Genomic DNA, 16,932 nt, shown 5'->3' on the forward strand with positions numbered 1-16,932 from the left:
ACTATTTGAATGGACCTCTAAGTTAAGTCAAATTAAAGTAAAAGTAATTAAAATACACTGTAAATAATTATTTTCCATAGTTGTAAATAAAGATTATTGGAGTATGTTTTACAAGTAAATGCTATTTCAGTCTTTCTAATTAATTTCACCTTTAATGCATGCGTTACTTGCTGTTCCTTTGTAATCAATTGTGAAATTTACAAGCAATTTCCGGGTGAAAATTGTTACCAAGTAAATTCTACACCCTTTTGTGTGTGTAAAAAGTGCTAAAATGGAAGGTAATTAATAATAGATAAATTAAATAATTTATAATGAATAGCAATAATAATAAATGTATAAATGCTACTAATAATAAGTAAAATAATAATTAACTATAAAGAAATTACACTGTTGCTGCACATCTATGCAATTCCTCATAAAATCCAAATAATGTATACCAACTCCAAATGTTTTGAAATGAGGTTACTCACTAACAATTGTGAATTATATTTTTGATTACTGAAAAAAAAAAGCTTTTCTGAGGGTCAACCTGCGGATCAAAACTATATAGTACATGGTGTACAATGGTGTACAAACTTAGTGTACAAGGCCAGAGAAATATTTTAAAATGACTGCCAGGATGTAGACCAAAAGAAAATGCCTTTTTTTCTTTTCTTGTTATCATTATTTGATTAGTTATTTTATTTATTGTGAAACTCCATTTTCTTTTGTTAACAACATGTATTCAATACTTCAATGAGCTTGTTGTTTTCTACCTTTAATACATTGTTATTTAACTGTGTTATTTGTATATGTACATTTCTGAAATGCTTAACTTAGACACAGTCACCTGAGCTCACCTCTGATAACAGATCACTAAAAATTGTAATGTAGACACATGCATTTTTTTTTAAGGCTGCTTTGAAACAATGTGTATTGTAAAAAGCGCTATACAAATCAAATAAATGTGAATTGAATTGAATTTTCCTGTTCTTTATAGCGAGGAAGAAGAGAAAGATGAAACGAAGACCCCGTTAACAAGCTGTCAGCCAGTGAATGCCGAGACTGAATCAGAAGAGACCAAAGGAGGCTCTACAGAGGCTCAAGACACGTTTACAGGTGATGACGCCACAGAATCCAATGCTAAGACCCAGAACGAGGAGCATCAGGAGCAGCATAACTCAGAGATTGGAGAACCCAGCCAATCACAGGAAGAGAAAGAGCCACAGCCAATCAGCAGCCCAGCAGATCCACCTGTGGAGGTGGAAAAGAAGATAACATATCAAAAGTTGTTAAAAGAAGGACGCAGGTTCAACATCGACCTTGTCTCCAAGGTTTGTATTGGTTTAAAATAAAGAGCAAATAATAGGAAACCAAGAACTGCTTTAATACCAAGACATCAACTGAAATTAAATCTGACACATAAAGATGTGGAAATAGTTAACTTCTCCATTATTGTCTTCACGTTTACACCTACATGTGTGAATAGATGCTTCAAACTATTCAAATGACTTACTAAAACACCCTCACATAGTGAGCGCAGTCTGCCATCTAGCTTCAAATGAACTTAGAAGGCAGTGAAATGAAATTTATAGTGTTCTCTTTGACCCTCTTCAAAGCTGATGTATTCACGTGGTGCATTGGTGGATCTGCTCATCAAATCTAATGTGAGCCGTTACGCAGAGTTCAAGAACATCAGCCGCATCCTCACCTGCAGAAATGGAAAAGTGGAGCAGGTAAAGAGCAGATATTTTGCATAATTCTAACAGTATAAAATAAATGTAAAATGTTCTTTATCTCTAATGACAATTTATCTATCTATCTGTCTGTCTATCTGTCTGTCTATCTATCTATCTATCTATCTATCTATCTATCTATCTATCTATCTATCTATCTATCTATCTATCTATCTATCTATCTATCTATCTATCTATCTATCTATCTATCTATCTATCTATCTATCTATCTATCTATCTATCTATCTGTCTGTCTGTCTGTCTGTCTGTCTGTCTGTCTGTCTGTCTGTCTGTCTGTCTGTCTGTCTGTCTGTCTGTCTGTCTGTCTGTCTGTCTGTCTGTCTGTCTGTCTGTCTGTCTGTCTGTCTGTCTGTTTCTCTTTCTTTCTGTCTGTCTGTCTGTCTGTCTTTCTGTTTATCTAGCTGTCTGTCTTTGTTCTGTCTGTCTATCTGTCTGTTTCTCTTTCTGTTTATCTAGCTGTCTGTCTTTGTTCTATCTATCTATCTATCTATCTATCTATCTATCTATCTATCTGTCTGTCTGTCTGTCTGTCTTTGTTCTATCTGTCTGTCTGTTTCTCTTTCTGTTTATATAGCTGTCTGTCTTTGTTCTATCTGTCTGTCTATCTATCTATCTATCTATCTGTCTGTCTATCTGTCTGTCTGTCTGTCTGTCTGTCTGTTTCTCTTTCTGTTTATCTAGCTGTCTGTCTTTGTTCTATCTGTCTATCTATCTGTCTGTCTATCTATCTATCTATCTATCTATCTATCTGTCTGTCTGTTTCTCTTTCTGTTTATCTAGCTGTCTGTCTTTGTTCTATCTGTCTGTCTATCTATCTATCTATCTATCTATCTATCTATCTATCTATCTATCTATCTATCTATCTGTCTGTCTGTCTGTCTGTCTGTCTTTGTTCTATCTATCTGTCTATCTATCTATCTATCTATCTATCTATCTATCTATCTATCTATCTATCTGTCTGTCTGTCTGTCTGTCTGTCTGTCTGTCTGTCTGTCTGTCTGTCTGTCTGTCTATCTATCTGTCTGTCTGTCTGTCTGTCTGTCTGTTTCTCTTTCTTTCTGTCTGTCTGTCTGTCTTTCTGTTTATCTAGCTGTCTGTCTTTGTTCTTTCTGTCTATCTGTCTGTTTCTCTTTCTGTTTATCTAGCTGTCTGTCTTTGTTCTATCTATCTATCTATCTATCTATCTATCTATCTATCTGTCTGTCTGTCTGTCTGTCTTTGTTCTATCTGTCTGTCTGTTTCTCTTTCTGTTTATATAGCTGTCTGTCTTTGTTCTATCTGTCTGTCTATCTATCTATCTATCTGTCTGTCTGTCTGTCTGTCTGTCTGTCTGTCTGTCTGTTTCTCTTTCTGTTTATCTAGCTGTCTGTCTTTGTTCTATCTGTCTATCTATCTGTCTGTCTATCTATCTATCTATCTATCTATCTATCTATCTGTCTGTCTGTTTCTCTTTCTGTTTATCTAGCTGTCTGTCTTTGTTCTATCTGTCTGTCTATCTATCTATCTATCTATCTATCTATCTATCTATCTATCTATCTATCTGTCTGTCTGTCTGTCTGTCTTTGTTCTATCTATCTATCTGTCTATCTATCTATCTATCTATCTGTCTGTCTATCTATCTATCTATCTATCTATCTGTGTCTGTCTGTTTGTCTGTGTGTCTGTCTGTTTCTCTTACTGTCTGTCTATCTGACTATCTATCTGTGTCTATCTATCTGTCTGTCTTTCTGTTTCTCTTTCTGTCTGTCTATCTGACTATCTATCTGTCTGTCTGTCTGTTTCTCTTTCTGTTTATCTAGCTGTCTGTCTTTGTTCTATCTATCTGTCTATCTATCTGTCCTGTCTATCTATCTATCTATCTATCTATCTATCTATCTATCTATCTATCTATCTATCTATCTATCTATCTATCTATCTATCTATCTATCTATCTATCTGTCTGTCTGTCTTTGTTCTATCTATCTGTCTGTCTATCTGTCTATCTGTCTGTCTGTCTGTCTGTCTGTCTGTCTGTCTGTTTCTCTTTCTGTTTATCTAGCTGTCTGTCTTTGTTCTATCTATCTGTCTATCTATCTATCTATCTATCTATCTATCTATCTATCTATCTATCTATCTATCTATCTATCTATCTATCTATCTATCTATCTATCTATCTGTCTGTCTGTCTTTGTTCTATCTGTCTGTCTGTTTCTCTTTCTGTTTATCTAGCTGTCTGTCTTTGTTCTATCTGTCTGTCTATCTATCTATCTATCTGTCTGTCTATCTGTCTGTCTGTCTTTGTTCTATCTATCTGTCCTGTCTATCTGTCCTATCTATCTATCTATCTATCTATCTATCTATCTATCTATCTATCTATCTATCTATCTATCTATCTATCTATCTATCTATCTGTCTATCTGTCTGTCTGTCTTTGTTCTATCTATCTGTCTGTCTGTCTATCTATCTGTCTGTCTGTCTGTTTCTCTTTCTGTCTGTCTATCTGACTATCTATCTGTCTGTCTGTCTGTTTCTCTTTCTGTCTGACTAGATTCAAGATTCAAGATTCAAATAGCTTTATTGGCATGGTGAAAGAAATCTTTACATTGCCTATCTGACTATCTGTCTGTCTGTCTGTCTGTCTGTATCCAAAATTCTGTATCCTTCATGTTTTTCTCATGTGCATTGTATTTTAGGTCTGATATAAGGCATCCTGATGAAGTAATGGAGCAATTCCGCTAAAACAATATGATTAAATTGAATTGCTGCTCGATTCATCCATTTCCATTTACTAATGCACCTGATAAGAGTATTGACGCAAAAGGTGTTTCTCATTTCACTAAATGCAGCGTTGTAATGCAAAATCCATCTGTGTGAGTAATTTAGGGCTAAAGATAAGCTGTTTTAAGCAACAATTGTTTTACCCCCCCCCCATGTATAATGTGTGTAATATGTGTACATGCATATGTAGTACTTGTACATGCAAACTTGCATGAATACATACACAAGTCACTACTTTAACCTGCTCTGTCCTGTTTGTTCCTCGTCTGAAGGTCCCGTGTTCGCGAGCTGATGTGTTTGCCAGTAAGCAGCTGACTGTGGTGGAGAAACGCATGCTGATGAAGTTTCTTACCTTCTGTCTGGACTTTGAGCAACACCCAGAGGAGTTCCAGGGTATGACCCCTAGTGTTTGTTTCCCTTCAGCTCTGTGATTCACATTGAGCATCAGAGATCTGTCACAGACATGTACTATAGATTTCAGGTCATATTAGAAATCTCTGTGAGAATGCAACATTTAAATCAATATGGACCTATTTAGTTTCATAATGAGTTTTCTTAAAGAAACATTCTTAAAGAAACACATTGCCTAACATTCACGATCCAATCAAATGAAGCCCCAACCTGCATTATTTCCCTTATCACAATGTCACATAAATTTTAATGATATGTATCATTTTTATTAAATATTTTTATTTAAAAATGCATGTAAATGAAGTGTAAATTTCAACAGAATAAATTCAAATATTTAAAAAAAAATACATCATAATATTGGAAGAATATTTAAACTGCATTTTTTTTATTCCTTAAAATGTGTGATAATCGCTTTCTTTTATTCATGTACTTTTCCATGTTTTTTACGCAATGTTATATTTTGGATGGCCTGCCATGGCATAGTGAAGAACCTTTTACAGCTATATAAAATGACACACATTTATGTTGACAAATTCTACTTTTTTCAGTCTGTATCTCCCCCACCAAATCGAGTGCTGTTTCATGTTGTCTTTAAAGCTGTAGTGATATTTAGTCTCACTGACATATGGTAAATTGCTCCTTTTATTACAGTGTTAGGCAACAAGCTATAATAACCTCTTTGAAAATCATTCATTCAGTCTAGAAGTCTATCTTGTGGCAGACTTAGTGGGAGGTCATATTGTCCTTTTACACTGTAACAGATTGAAAATTGTCTTTATTTTAGACTACTCTGAGAAACCATTTAGTGAGTTCCTGAAGAACAAGAAGCTCACTGAGAACCTGCAAGACTTCGTCCTGCACTCCATCGCTATGGTGACGCAGCAGACCCTCACAGAGGAAGGACTGAAGGCCACGCAACACTTCCTGCGATGCTTGGGTCGCTACGGCAACACTCCCTTCCTGTTCCCCCTCTACGGCCTGGGAGAAATACCACAATGCTTTTGCAGGTAAAGTGTACAGGATGCTGTTACAGAATAGAGCAGAAAAGACTTTATCAGGTCGTTTCACATAAGGGTTATAATAGTTAACTAAAACTAAATGCACAAAAACATTTTTGTTGAAATTAATTTTTTTGTTTAAAATTAACTAAATGTACATAAGTCCATACATCTTCCAAAACATGTTTTTGTCTGTTTTGCGCTGATTCACTATGGTAAGCCTATAATAAGTTTATTATTAGGATGTTTTTCGTGGGAAATTGCGTACATATGTCACTCGCCCATGCGTGTCTCGTCATATCTGTAAGTAGAGAAAAGTTTCTCCGGCTACTTTGGCACGTGTATGGTGTGTGTATGGTTAGTTGTCACAACAGGCAAGAAATATTGACATGGAGCAGCTAAATCTCGAACCTCTGGGGAATCGCCTGTTTTAAAAACAGAGGAGAGAGACAGAGCTCGTAATAAAACAAGAATCAACATTGGCTTGGCTTTTTGGAGATGACAGGTCAGTAAGGTATTTTATTGAACAGATAAGTTGTCATATGTAGCTCTCTAACAAAGTTAATTGTAAAGCATTATCTATTGTGATGGGTCATTTCATTGTGGTTGTTGTAGAGCTGTGCTGGAATTTATTTTCAAGAAAGTACCGTGTCTATTAATGGGTAAAGCAACAGTAATGTCTTCATGTCAACCTCCTCTATTTTGCTTGGGAACAACTAATGTGGTCGGAACCAAAGTTTACAGGACTGCATTCTCTGGAATTCTCTCAAACGGAGCACTTCTACATTCCGATTGGTTGCCGCCGAACCGCGTCATTGCTTATTACCATAAAGTTGACCTGACTTCAACTTTCCTCGCCGCTCTCACCGTCAAAGACGCGCCACGCCGCCCTCGCCGGAGCTCGCCGTCACAGCAATAGCAAACAACAAAATCGACAAAATCAAGTCCCGTCCTACATTTTGTCTAGTTCGAGAAGCCGTTTCACAGTAGAGAAGAAAAGACTTCCATTTTAGTCCAAATTACTTCCAAATTTTCCAATTCCTTTTTTTAACTCTAGAGTCTGTTTCAACTGGTTTTGGAGTGTATTTTTTTTTAACGTTTTAGCTCACACACTCGGCTCTGAGGGGGAAGGAACGAAGCCGGCGGTTAGAAGCAGGGTCAGAGCTCTGCAGGACCCTGAGTGTTTGCTTTTAGCACTTTGAGTCTGCTGGGAGCAGTGCTGTGAAACGGTGGCACTTAGAGACGAGCAGTCTTCAGCCCCATCATCCCAGAAACCATGAGCTGGCGTCTGGCCAGGTTACAGAGAACATCTCCCCAAAGACAAGCAGAACAGTCGAGTGTTTATCTAAAATGCACATATGACTCCAATCTCTGGTTCGAGCTCTGCTCTGAGAAATAAGTCTGTCTGTGTACATATTACGTCAATACGGCTATAAAGCTAATGCGCCAAAGTAGATCAGGTGATATCGATTATTGAGAGGGCAGAGCAATTGCCGAATGTCTCTTCCAATGTAAACACACCAGATAGATATCAATATTTCATTTTTAGTCAAATAAATCACCATTTGTTTGTGTCATCTGAAGTTATGTAATCATGTTCTGTGGTACGATTTGATCATAATTCCAAGGAAAGGCAACTTAACCCTCCACCTCACAATTTAAGCTTGATGTGTCTCTTCTGAGATATCTACGAATTTTAATGTGCCTCTTCGTCTGTGAGGCAGATTAATTAGCATTTTTGATTTCCATAGTTTTCCACTAATCACCCTTGCTGACATTCAGATAAGCATGCTAGTGCACTGAGGCATGAACCCACCTGCAAGCTGTCCATCATCTGCGGAGGGAACGCAAGAAACAGTTGTCGCCGCTGACTTTTTTTTTCTCTCCATGACTTCATTATTAAAATCGAGCACTATTTTTTTTTTTCTCAATCGTCAAAGGTGATGTACAATATGGATGTTGGCAAATGCATCTTAAAAGAAAAGGAAAGACAACATTTGCTTAGTAAATAAAACAATAGTTCAGCTACAAATGACAAAGTAGCCAGATTCATGTCAATCCAAACCTGTATGCCTTTCTTTCTTGCGTAGAACGCATAAGGAGATACTTTGAAGAACTTCCTGGCTTCTCTTTTCCGTATAAAGAAAGTGAAGGATAATTTGGGTCTTTGAGAACCAAAATGACAACAAACCCCCCCCAGTAAAAGTAGCCTACAAAACTATTTGAATTGCTTCAGTAGACTTGGAAGTCATATGGACCCAGGGCATGATGGTCCTTTAAAAAAACCTAAAATTTAAAATTTAAGGTCATAAAAAAGTCGTAATACAATAATAAATCTTAATTGTCATTTTAAGAAGTCTTAAATTTGGGGATGGGAAAAACAGAAAACATGATGTGGAATAATGTGATTTAGACTTAATTAAATTAATCAAACTCTGATTAAATGAAATAAATAAAATTGTTTTCGAAATGCAAAGCTGTTTTACGTTATGCAGTTCGCAATCCAAGCCACTGCCATGCGATTGCTTATGATCTGTTGATCAATTTTGAGAGACAACTCTCAAACTTGTTTATATCGTAAAATGTTGTTAATGGTTGTAGGAGTGCATATTTTATCCCCCTCATATTTTTAAATGAACAGCTGGAAGTAAAGCTTGGACATTTCAAAATAAGATTTCAGATGTATTTAGGGCTTGACGAAAATTAAACAGCCTGTATTATGACAAATTTCTTTCTTTCTTTCTTTCTTTCTTTCTTTCTTTCTTTCTTTCTTTCTTTCTTTCTTTCTTTCTTTCTTTCTTTCTTTCTTTCTACATTATTATTATCCTGTTTATTCATCCTTACACAAGAAGGAAAGACTGAGATCATTATTTAACATATTCACAATATAGATTTCACTAGTTTTGGCAGAATAATCTGATTATTGCTTTTCTTTGAAAATATTGCTCTTGTATCAGAGCAATTCAATATCGGTCGACCTCTAATTCCAATGTATTGATATAATATATAAAAATGTAGGGCAAGACCTATGTTTCTATGCATCGGTTGTTGATTGGATTTTGAAATTTTGCTGATGCTCTCAAAAATGGAGACAGATGAACGTAAGCTTGCAGTGGCGGGTTTAAGCAAACTAAATGATTGGATGTCATCAGATAGATGTCTGTCGGTTTCACAAAACTACTTTTGAATTTTTTTTTATGGGATATACATGTGTGAAGTGTTCACAATAAGATCTATGGCCCTGTTTACACCTGGTATTAAGATGCGTTTTGGTCGATCGGATCACAAGTGGACGACACTAAATACAGGTGTAAAAGGGGTCTAAAACGTTTTGAGCTTGTCCACTTTCGACCACTTCTAGAGGGAATCGAAAACGCATTCGACCGGATTGCTTTCATAGTGCAAGCGCTCATGTGGTCGAATGCGTTCAAACAGCCACAAAAGACCGCCTCTTGGTAGTCCATCGATAGCGATGATGACGGTCCTTTACACAACTCATCTATTTGTGGGCTCGTATGTGGCTATAGAGCCCAATCCTAGAACGGCACAACCGTTCGCAGTAGGGACATGGGAACTGTCCTAGTTCAGTACTTGCAGATTCAACCAACTTCCTCCTATCTCGGGCCTCAGTGATGTGCACGCGGTGTCTCACCTCGAATGCGCCTTGTGCCTGCCTTGAGAGAGTACACCAGCCAGACCTGTCTTGTGCGCGAAGCTCTAGATCTTTTGGGGCGATTCCAGCAAGATTCAAATAGGACTTCACACAGTCTTTGAACCTTTTACGTGGTCTGCCACGCTTTCGTTTGCCTAAGGAGAGCTCACCATATAGAAGCTGTTTTGGCAATCTACTGTCGGCCATACGAATGACGTGCCCTGTCCATCGAAGCTGAGATTTTAAGATCATGCCTTCGATGCTGGTTGTCTTGGCTCTGTCCAGGACCTCAAGGTTCGTTTTGCGGTCATGCCAGCTAATACCGAGAAGTGACCTCAGACTGCGTATGTGGAATTGTTCCAGCTGTTTCAAATGTCTTCTGTACAAGGTCCATGTTTCTTATCCATACAAAAGGCCAGTAAGAACAATAGCCTTGTACAGTTTTACTTTTGTGTTTAGTCTGATGTTATGCTGGTTCAGTACCCGGTTTTTCAAGCGGCCAAGAGCTTGACTTGCTTTGCATATACGGGCACTGATCTCCTTGTCTATTGTTCCATCGCAAGAGATAACACTACCCAAGTACTTGAAATGTTCGATTGTCTTTAGTTTTGTCCCCTCAATGGTGATAGAGGGAGGAAGGGAATTGGAAACAGGGGCTCATTGTAAAAGGACCTCTGTCTTACCCAGGCTGATGGTCAGACCAAAGAGACGGGAGGCTTCTGCAAACTTGCTGACAATGCACTGAAGATCAGACTCTGTGTGCGCCATAAGAGCACAGTCGTCGGCAAATAGTGCTTCAAGTATTATTCTCTCCACTGTTTTGGTCCTAGCGTTTAGGCGTTGAAGATTGAATAGCCCAACCTGTACCTCAAGAATACCCCATGTTTAAGGTCTCTGACTGCATGGTTCAGCACACATGTAAAGAAGAGATTGAAGAGGACAGGAGCCAGGACACAGCCTTGTTTTACGCCATTGACAATACTGAAAGGTTCTGACGTTTCACCTCCGGACAGTACCTGGCCAGTCATGTCATCATGGAACAGTCTAATTAGGTTCACGAACCTGTCTGGGCATCCAAGTTTTGCCAGAAGCATCCAGAGGGCCTCTCTATTGACCGTGTCGAACGCCTTGGTTCGAAGGGAATCGAAAACGAATTCGTTCAAACAGCCACAAAAGACCACCTACTCTCCGTCTAATGACCTGATGCGCAAACATCATGAGAAGCGCGCTAGCCAGACTGGATTTAAACTTTGTCAGATGGAGATCCAAGTTTGGTTTATAGATGAAAAACATACCAGGCACAAAGTTCTCTCACCAATCATGATTTCTAACACGCACTCACTGCGTTCGGTGTGGTCTTGCGACTTTCAGAGCAGAAACGAAAGCTGATGCCCTCCGTATGTTTTTCTGTCTCCTTTCACATTCATATGTAAATTGCGTGAGCTTATTTCATCCATTAGATCGGAAGATCTGAAAAAGCTCATACATGTACCCGCCCATAGACCCTCCCCTCGAAGAAATCAGGACAGAAGTGGTTGAAAGTGGACAAAAGAGACGGATTAAAACACAAGGTGTAAACAGGAATGTGTCTCCCTCGTCGTCTTGTGATCCGATTGACTAAAATGCATCTTGTTATCAGGCGTAAACAGGGCCTATGACATGCATTTAGAAAATAAACAGGGTTCATTTTCATTTCATCTAACTTTAAAGTCTGCACCATGTGCCATTCGCAAATGTGAGTTATACAGTTGTAGAATGTCACAGCAGACAGGCGAGTCCACTAGAGAAATGAAGCACTACAGAGAGAGATGACAGAAGGAAAAAAAGAGTTCAAAAAACTTGTGGAGAAATGGAAAGAGGTGGACCTCAGAGGGGACAAAAGGCGAGGGATTGAGAGACAAAAGTCAGACGGAGAGAACAAGCGAGGGAAGGCGGGTTCATTCATCACGCTGATACCTGCTTGCAGGTGATAGATGGATAGATGGAGGTGCAAACTCAATAATGCTCACTCTCTCAGTTATTCACAGATCAGCGAGCAGCTCCGCTAATATAGTGATGAAATGCTTTACCGTCCTCGCCCCGCATTATCCCTCAAGTTTTGACAGCGGAGACTTTTTAATTTCTAAATAACCTTTGGCACTCTGACTGCCATCCTCCGTCTTCTGCGCCCCCGTTCCGGTTCCTCCGTCTCCCCGTCGCTGGGATGTTTTTTGGAGCCGGCGTGATCCATTCAGCCCGGTAAACACATTTGGCCGTGACAGGTTATGATTTGCACCTGCGATCACGGCGCTCCAATCAGACAACAGTCAAACAGAAACAGATTGAGAGGACGGGGAAATGCATTAATTAGAGGCGATGATTGTCTTCCCAGCATTCCCTCACACGCCGCGTTTCCTCTCTGTCATTCGTTTTTTCCTCCCCCTTTACCGTGTGTTCTCGGGGAGCAATAAACATTTAATTTATTCAGATCCAAACAGGATTTAATTTTCGCAGAGAAAGGCCTGCCAGCCAGCATGGCGCTTTGTTTTCTTTTAATTATTGGCCAACCATTAGCCCCCCACTCGGCTTCCAGCACCCTAGATTACAAGCGAATTTGCCGGCAATGAACCTGACAGGTAAGTGGTCTTTGCCGCGTGTGGTAATTTTGTTTGTTTAGCATCTCCTGCAAGGCAAGGGGATTTATTGTCGACACACAGAACGCTAATAAAACGCTCTGGGGTTTTTTTTTTTTTTTTTCGGGGGCTTCCCATGGGCGCTCAGATGTTTTCCCCAAACCTGGTTTGGCTTTTGAGGAGGAAGCACGTCCAAATGTGGCATCAGGTTTTTTTGTTGTTGTTTTTGTGTTGCTTTAATCAAGCGAGTCAAGCTTTTCTTGCCTTTGTTTAATAGACTGAGATCTAACTGGTCACTAGGGATGCATTCAAGATCTTTTAGATTAATGGCTTCAATTCCGGCCCATTATTGACTATCTGCTGGGAGATTGAGCAGAATGTTATGCTCTTTTGTTTAAAGAGAGTGATTTTTTTTTTTTTTTTTTTTTTTCTTATCAAACAAACAAAAATTGTCAAAAGGCCATTTTTTTTGTAACTTTTTTTTTTAGATGATCAAGATGGAGTTTCTAATTGTTACTGCCTAATTTAAGATTTAGATGTACTAATTTAAATGGATAGGCGTATTAACCCTTTAATTAACCCACTATCTCTTTAAGAGTGCATGAAGGATTGCTGTGTGCATTTGTGCATACAAGTTGGGTTAAGTTCATTAATAATAAAAGTACAACCTTTATTAACTCCTTTATTTTGATTTCTTAATTTATATTTCATTTATCATTTGTTACTTAGTTACACTATCGATCAAAAGTTGTTTTTTAAAGAAATGTATACTTCTATTTAATAGGGTTGCATTAAATTGATCAAAAGTGACAGTAAAGACATTAATAATGTTAGAAAAGATTTCTATTTCAAATCAATTCTGTTCTTTTGAACTTTCTATTCATCTAAGAATCTTGAAAAAACATGATCACTGTGTCCAAGTATTAGGCAACTGTCTTCAACATTGATTAGAAATGTTTCTTGAGCAGCGAATCAGCATATTAGAATGATTTCTGAAGGATCATGTGACACTGAAGACTGGAGTAATGAAGCTGAAAACTCATCTTTGCAATCACAGGAATAAATTCCAATTAAAAAGAAATGAATAGAAAACAGTTATTTTATGCTGTAATGATATTTTACAATATTACTGTTTTTACTGTGTTTTTTTAATAAAAAATAAATATAGCAGTAGTGGGCAAAAGAAAGACTTTAAAAATCTTCCTAAATGTAAACTTTTGAACGGTACTTTACGTTATGCACAAATTGACACTCGTACCTTAGCACAAAGTAGCTTTTAGGAATGTCCCTTAATATCCCTTTTCTAGATCAATATAAATAACAGAAAGTAGAACATCATAGCTTGCAAAGTGAAATTCGTTATGGATTGCAGCCTATAGCTATCTCAACCTGTTATCTCTGAAAACGCTGGGATATCATAGCATTGCATTTCCTGCGGCATGAAAAAAGCTTCCGTCCTTACGGGCCTCCGTTCAATTTATTTGAAGCTCTGCCGTGATGTTGCCATTAGAGCCCCGAAGCTTGTTTGTGCTTCTTGTTACATTACTTTTTAATTACAGAAATAACTAGTTGGAGGCAGTTGTTTTGTGGTGATGTCGGTGGGGTAAGGGGGGGGAGGAGGGTGTTAGGTGACGAGAAAGAGGGAGTTGTCGAAGATTTATTTTGGATGTGACCTTCTCCACACTCGCTGCAGCTGTAATCAGTGGAATTAATAGCATAATCAAATTATACACAAACTCATAAATCATCGGTGAGCGCGCTGTCACGGCGTCGGGCTATTAATGGCCTCCATTGTTTTGCTACCGTATTAAAAAATCACGTCCCCTGATTCCCGTCTTGATAGGAACTGAAATGCCATTTAGAGGCTATAAAGAGCAGGGGCTTGTGGGGGTACTGGATTTTCACAACTGTTAATTTAGCCGTGATGGCGAGTGATGTCGCCAGGGCGAGTGCTGGGGCCTGGAGAGGGAATGGCAGTGCCCACGCACTCCACCCGACTGCATCATTGGGGCCGACAGCGGGCAGTTAATTAGAGTAATATCAGCTTAAACGTCTGTCAGTTAGGGTTAATGACATCAAAGGGCTTCCCTGCTGCCTCTATGGGGTTTTGTGGAGGACAGGAGATGGGCCCTGATGATTGCTGGCAGATTTAGCCTCTCTTTTTTTTTTTCTCTTTTTTTTTTTTATCTTTGCACTTTATTAAGATGCCATGTCTCTATATTAATCTGGGCAGACAAGGCCAGAAGTTTTTTTTCTTTTTTTTCTCCCTTGTTTAAGCTCTGAGTGAACAGCAAAGTGTCCTTTTCCATCTCTCCATCTTTGTCTTCAGACATATTTATGTGACCTAATATCCAACCTATGCCCTTCATGTTACTTCATGGTGGCGGATGGATTTGTTTCAGTGTAAATTTATATACTGTGTCCTGTTTATATACTGTGTGTGTGTGTGTATATATATATATATATATATATATATATATATATACACTAGCAGTCAAAAGGTTCGGATCTATTAGGATGAATTAAATTGATCAAAAGTTACAGTAAAGACATTTATAATGTTACAAAAGATTGTATTTAAAAAAAAAGCTGTTCTTTTGAACTTTCTATTCATCGAAGAATCCTGGAAAAAAATTGTGCACAACTGTTTTCGACATTGATAATAATAATGAATGTTTTTTTAGCATCAAATCAGCATTAGAATGATTTCTGAAGGATCATGTGACACTGAAGCCTGGAGTAATGATGCTGAAAACTCAACTTTGATCACAGGAATAAATTACATTTGAAAAATATATTAAAATAGAAAACAGTTATTTTAAATTGTCATAATATTTAACAATATTACTGTTTTGGTTTTTTGTAGTTTTAATCAAATAAATGCAGCAGAAGAGACTTCTTTTAAAGACATTATAAATCTTACCGATCCAAAACTTTTAACTGGTAGTGTATGTGTATATATCATATATACTATATCTACACAATTATATCCCTTAACACACACACACAAACACACACAGACAGACACGTGTGTATAATAACATAGATATATATACAGTGGGGGAAATAATTATTTGATTCCCTGCTGATTTTGTAAGTTTTCCCACTTAAAAAGAAGGGTCTATAATTTTTTTATGGTTGGTTTGTTTTAACGGATAGAGACAGAATATCAACCAAAAAATCCAGGAAAAAAACACATTATATAAAGGTTATAAATTGATTAGCATTTGATCGAGTGAAATAAATATTTGATCCCCAACAACCAGCAAGAATTCTGCCTCCCACAGATTGGTTATGTGCCCATGTGGAACACAGATTAGTCCTGTCACTTAAAGAAAATACTTCTAACGTCAGCTCGTAATGTGTATAAAAGAAACCTGTCCACAGAATCTGTATCTTCCATTCCAACCTCTCCATCACCATGGCCAAGACCAAAGAGCTGTCAAAGGACACCAGGGACAAGACTGTAGACCTGCACAAGGCTGGAATGGGCTCCAAGACCATCAGCAAGAAGCTTGGTGAGAAGGAGACAAGTGTTGGTGCCATTATTTGGAAATTGAAGTCTGCACAAAAGTCTGGAGCTCCATGCAAGATCTCACCTCATGAGGTAAGAATGATTATGAAAGAGGTGAGGGATCAGCCCAGAACCACATGGGAGGAGCTTGTTAACGATCTCAAGGCAGTTCGGACGACAGTCACCAAGCAAACCATTGGTAACACACTACGTCGCAATGGATTGAAATCCTGTAGCGCCCGCAAGGTCCCACCGCTCAACAGGCCCGTCTGAAGTTTGCCAATGAACATCTTAATGGTTCCGAGAAGGCTTGGGAGAAAGTGCTGTGATCCGGTGAGACCAAAATCGAGCTCTTTGGCATCAACTCAACTCGCTGTGTTTGGAGGGAAGCACGGAGGTGGAAACATTATGCTTTGGGGCTGTTTCTCTGCTAAGGGTACAGGACAACTTCCCCACATCGAGGGGCCGTTGGACGGAGCCATGTACCGTAAAATCTTGGACGAGAACTTCCTTCTCTCAGCCAGAACACTGAAGATGGGTCGTGGATGGGTCTTCCAGCATGACAATGACCCAAAACACACCGCCAAGGCAACAAAGGAGTGGCTCAAGAAGAAGCACATTTAGGTCTTGAAGTGGCCTAGCCAGTCTCCAGACCTTAATCCTATAGAAAATCTGTGGAGGGAGCTGAAACTTCGAGTTGCCAAGCGGCAGCCAAGAAACCATATGGATTTTGAGAGTATAGAAGAGGAGTGGACCAAAATCCCTCCTGAGATGTGTGCACACCTGGTGACCAACTACAAGAAACATCTCACCTCCGTGCTTGCCAACAGAAGCTACAAGTACTAAGTCATGTTTTGCTTGGGGATCAAATACTTATTTCACTTACTGAAATGCAAATTAATTTATAACCTTTATATAATGGGGGTTTTTTTCTGGATTTTTTGGTTGATATTCTGTCTCTATCCGATAAATTATAAATCTACCATACAAATTATAGACCCTTCATTTCTTTGTATATGTAAATATATATATATATATACACACACACACACTTTTAAAAATACTTTTATTCAACAAGGAAACTGATCAATTAAATTGATCAAAACCGAAAGTAAAGACATTAACAATGTTACATTTCTATTTCAAATATTGAAGTCCAAATTTTGAACTTTCTATTCATCAAAGCATCCTGAAAAACAAAATGTATCATGGTTACCACAACATTTCTAAGCAGCACAACTGTTTTTAAAAT

The 16,932-nt window shown here is 38.3% G+C and overlaps 1 protein-coding gene across 1 annotated transcript in view; it reads left to right on the forward strand.

Moving 5' to 3' along the window:
- chm (CHM Rab escort protein) overlaps positions 1-16,932 on the forward strand; it is an 88,481-nt gene that overhangs the window by 36,036 nt on the left and 35,513 nt on the right. Inside the window, exons 5-8 of the mRNA XM_056262247.1 lie at positions 980-1,313; positions 1,599-1,715; positions 4,766-4,886; positions 5,689-5,911. Coding sequence (XP_056118222.1) covers positions 980-1,313; positions 1,599-1,715; positions 4,766-4,886; positions 5,689-5,911 — 795 coding nt within the window. The remainder of the gene's footprint in view (positions 1-979; positions 1,314-1,598; positions 1,716-4,765; positions 4,887-5,688; positions 5,912-16,932) is intronic.

Source organism: Rhinichthys klamathensis, unplaced genomic scaffold, assembly GCF_029890125.1.
Source record: "Rhinichthys klamathensis goyatoka isolate OS25496 unplaced genomic scaffold, OSU_Roscu_1.1 h1tg000191l_1, whole genome shotgun sequence".
NCBI lineage: Eukaryota > Metazoa > Chordata > Actinopteri > Cypriniformes > Leuciscidae > Rhinichthys > Rhinichthys klamathensis.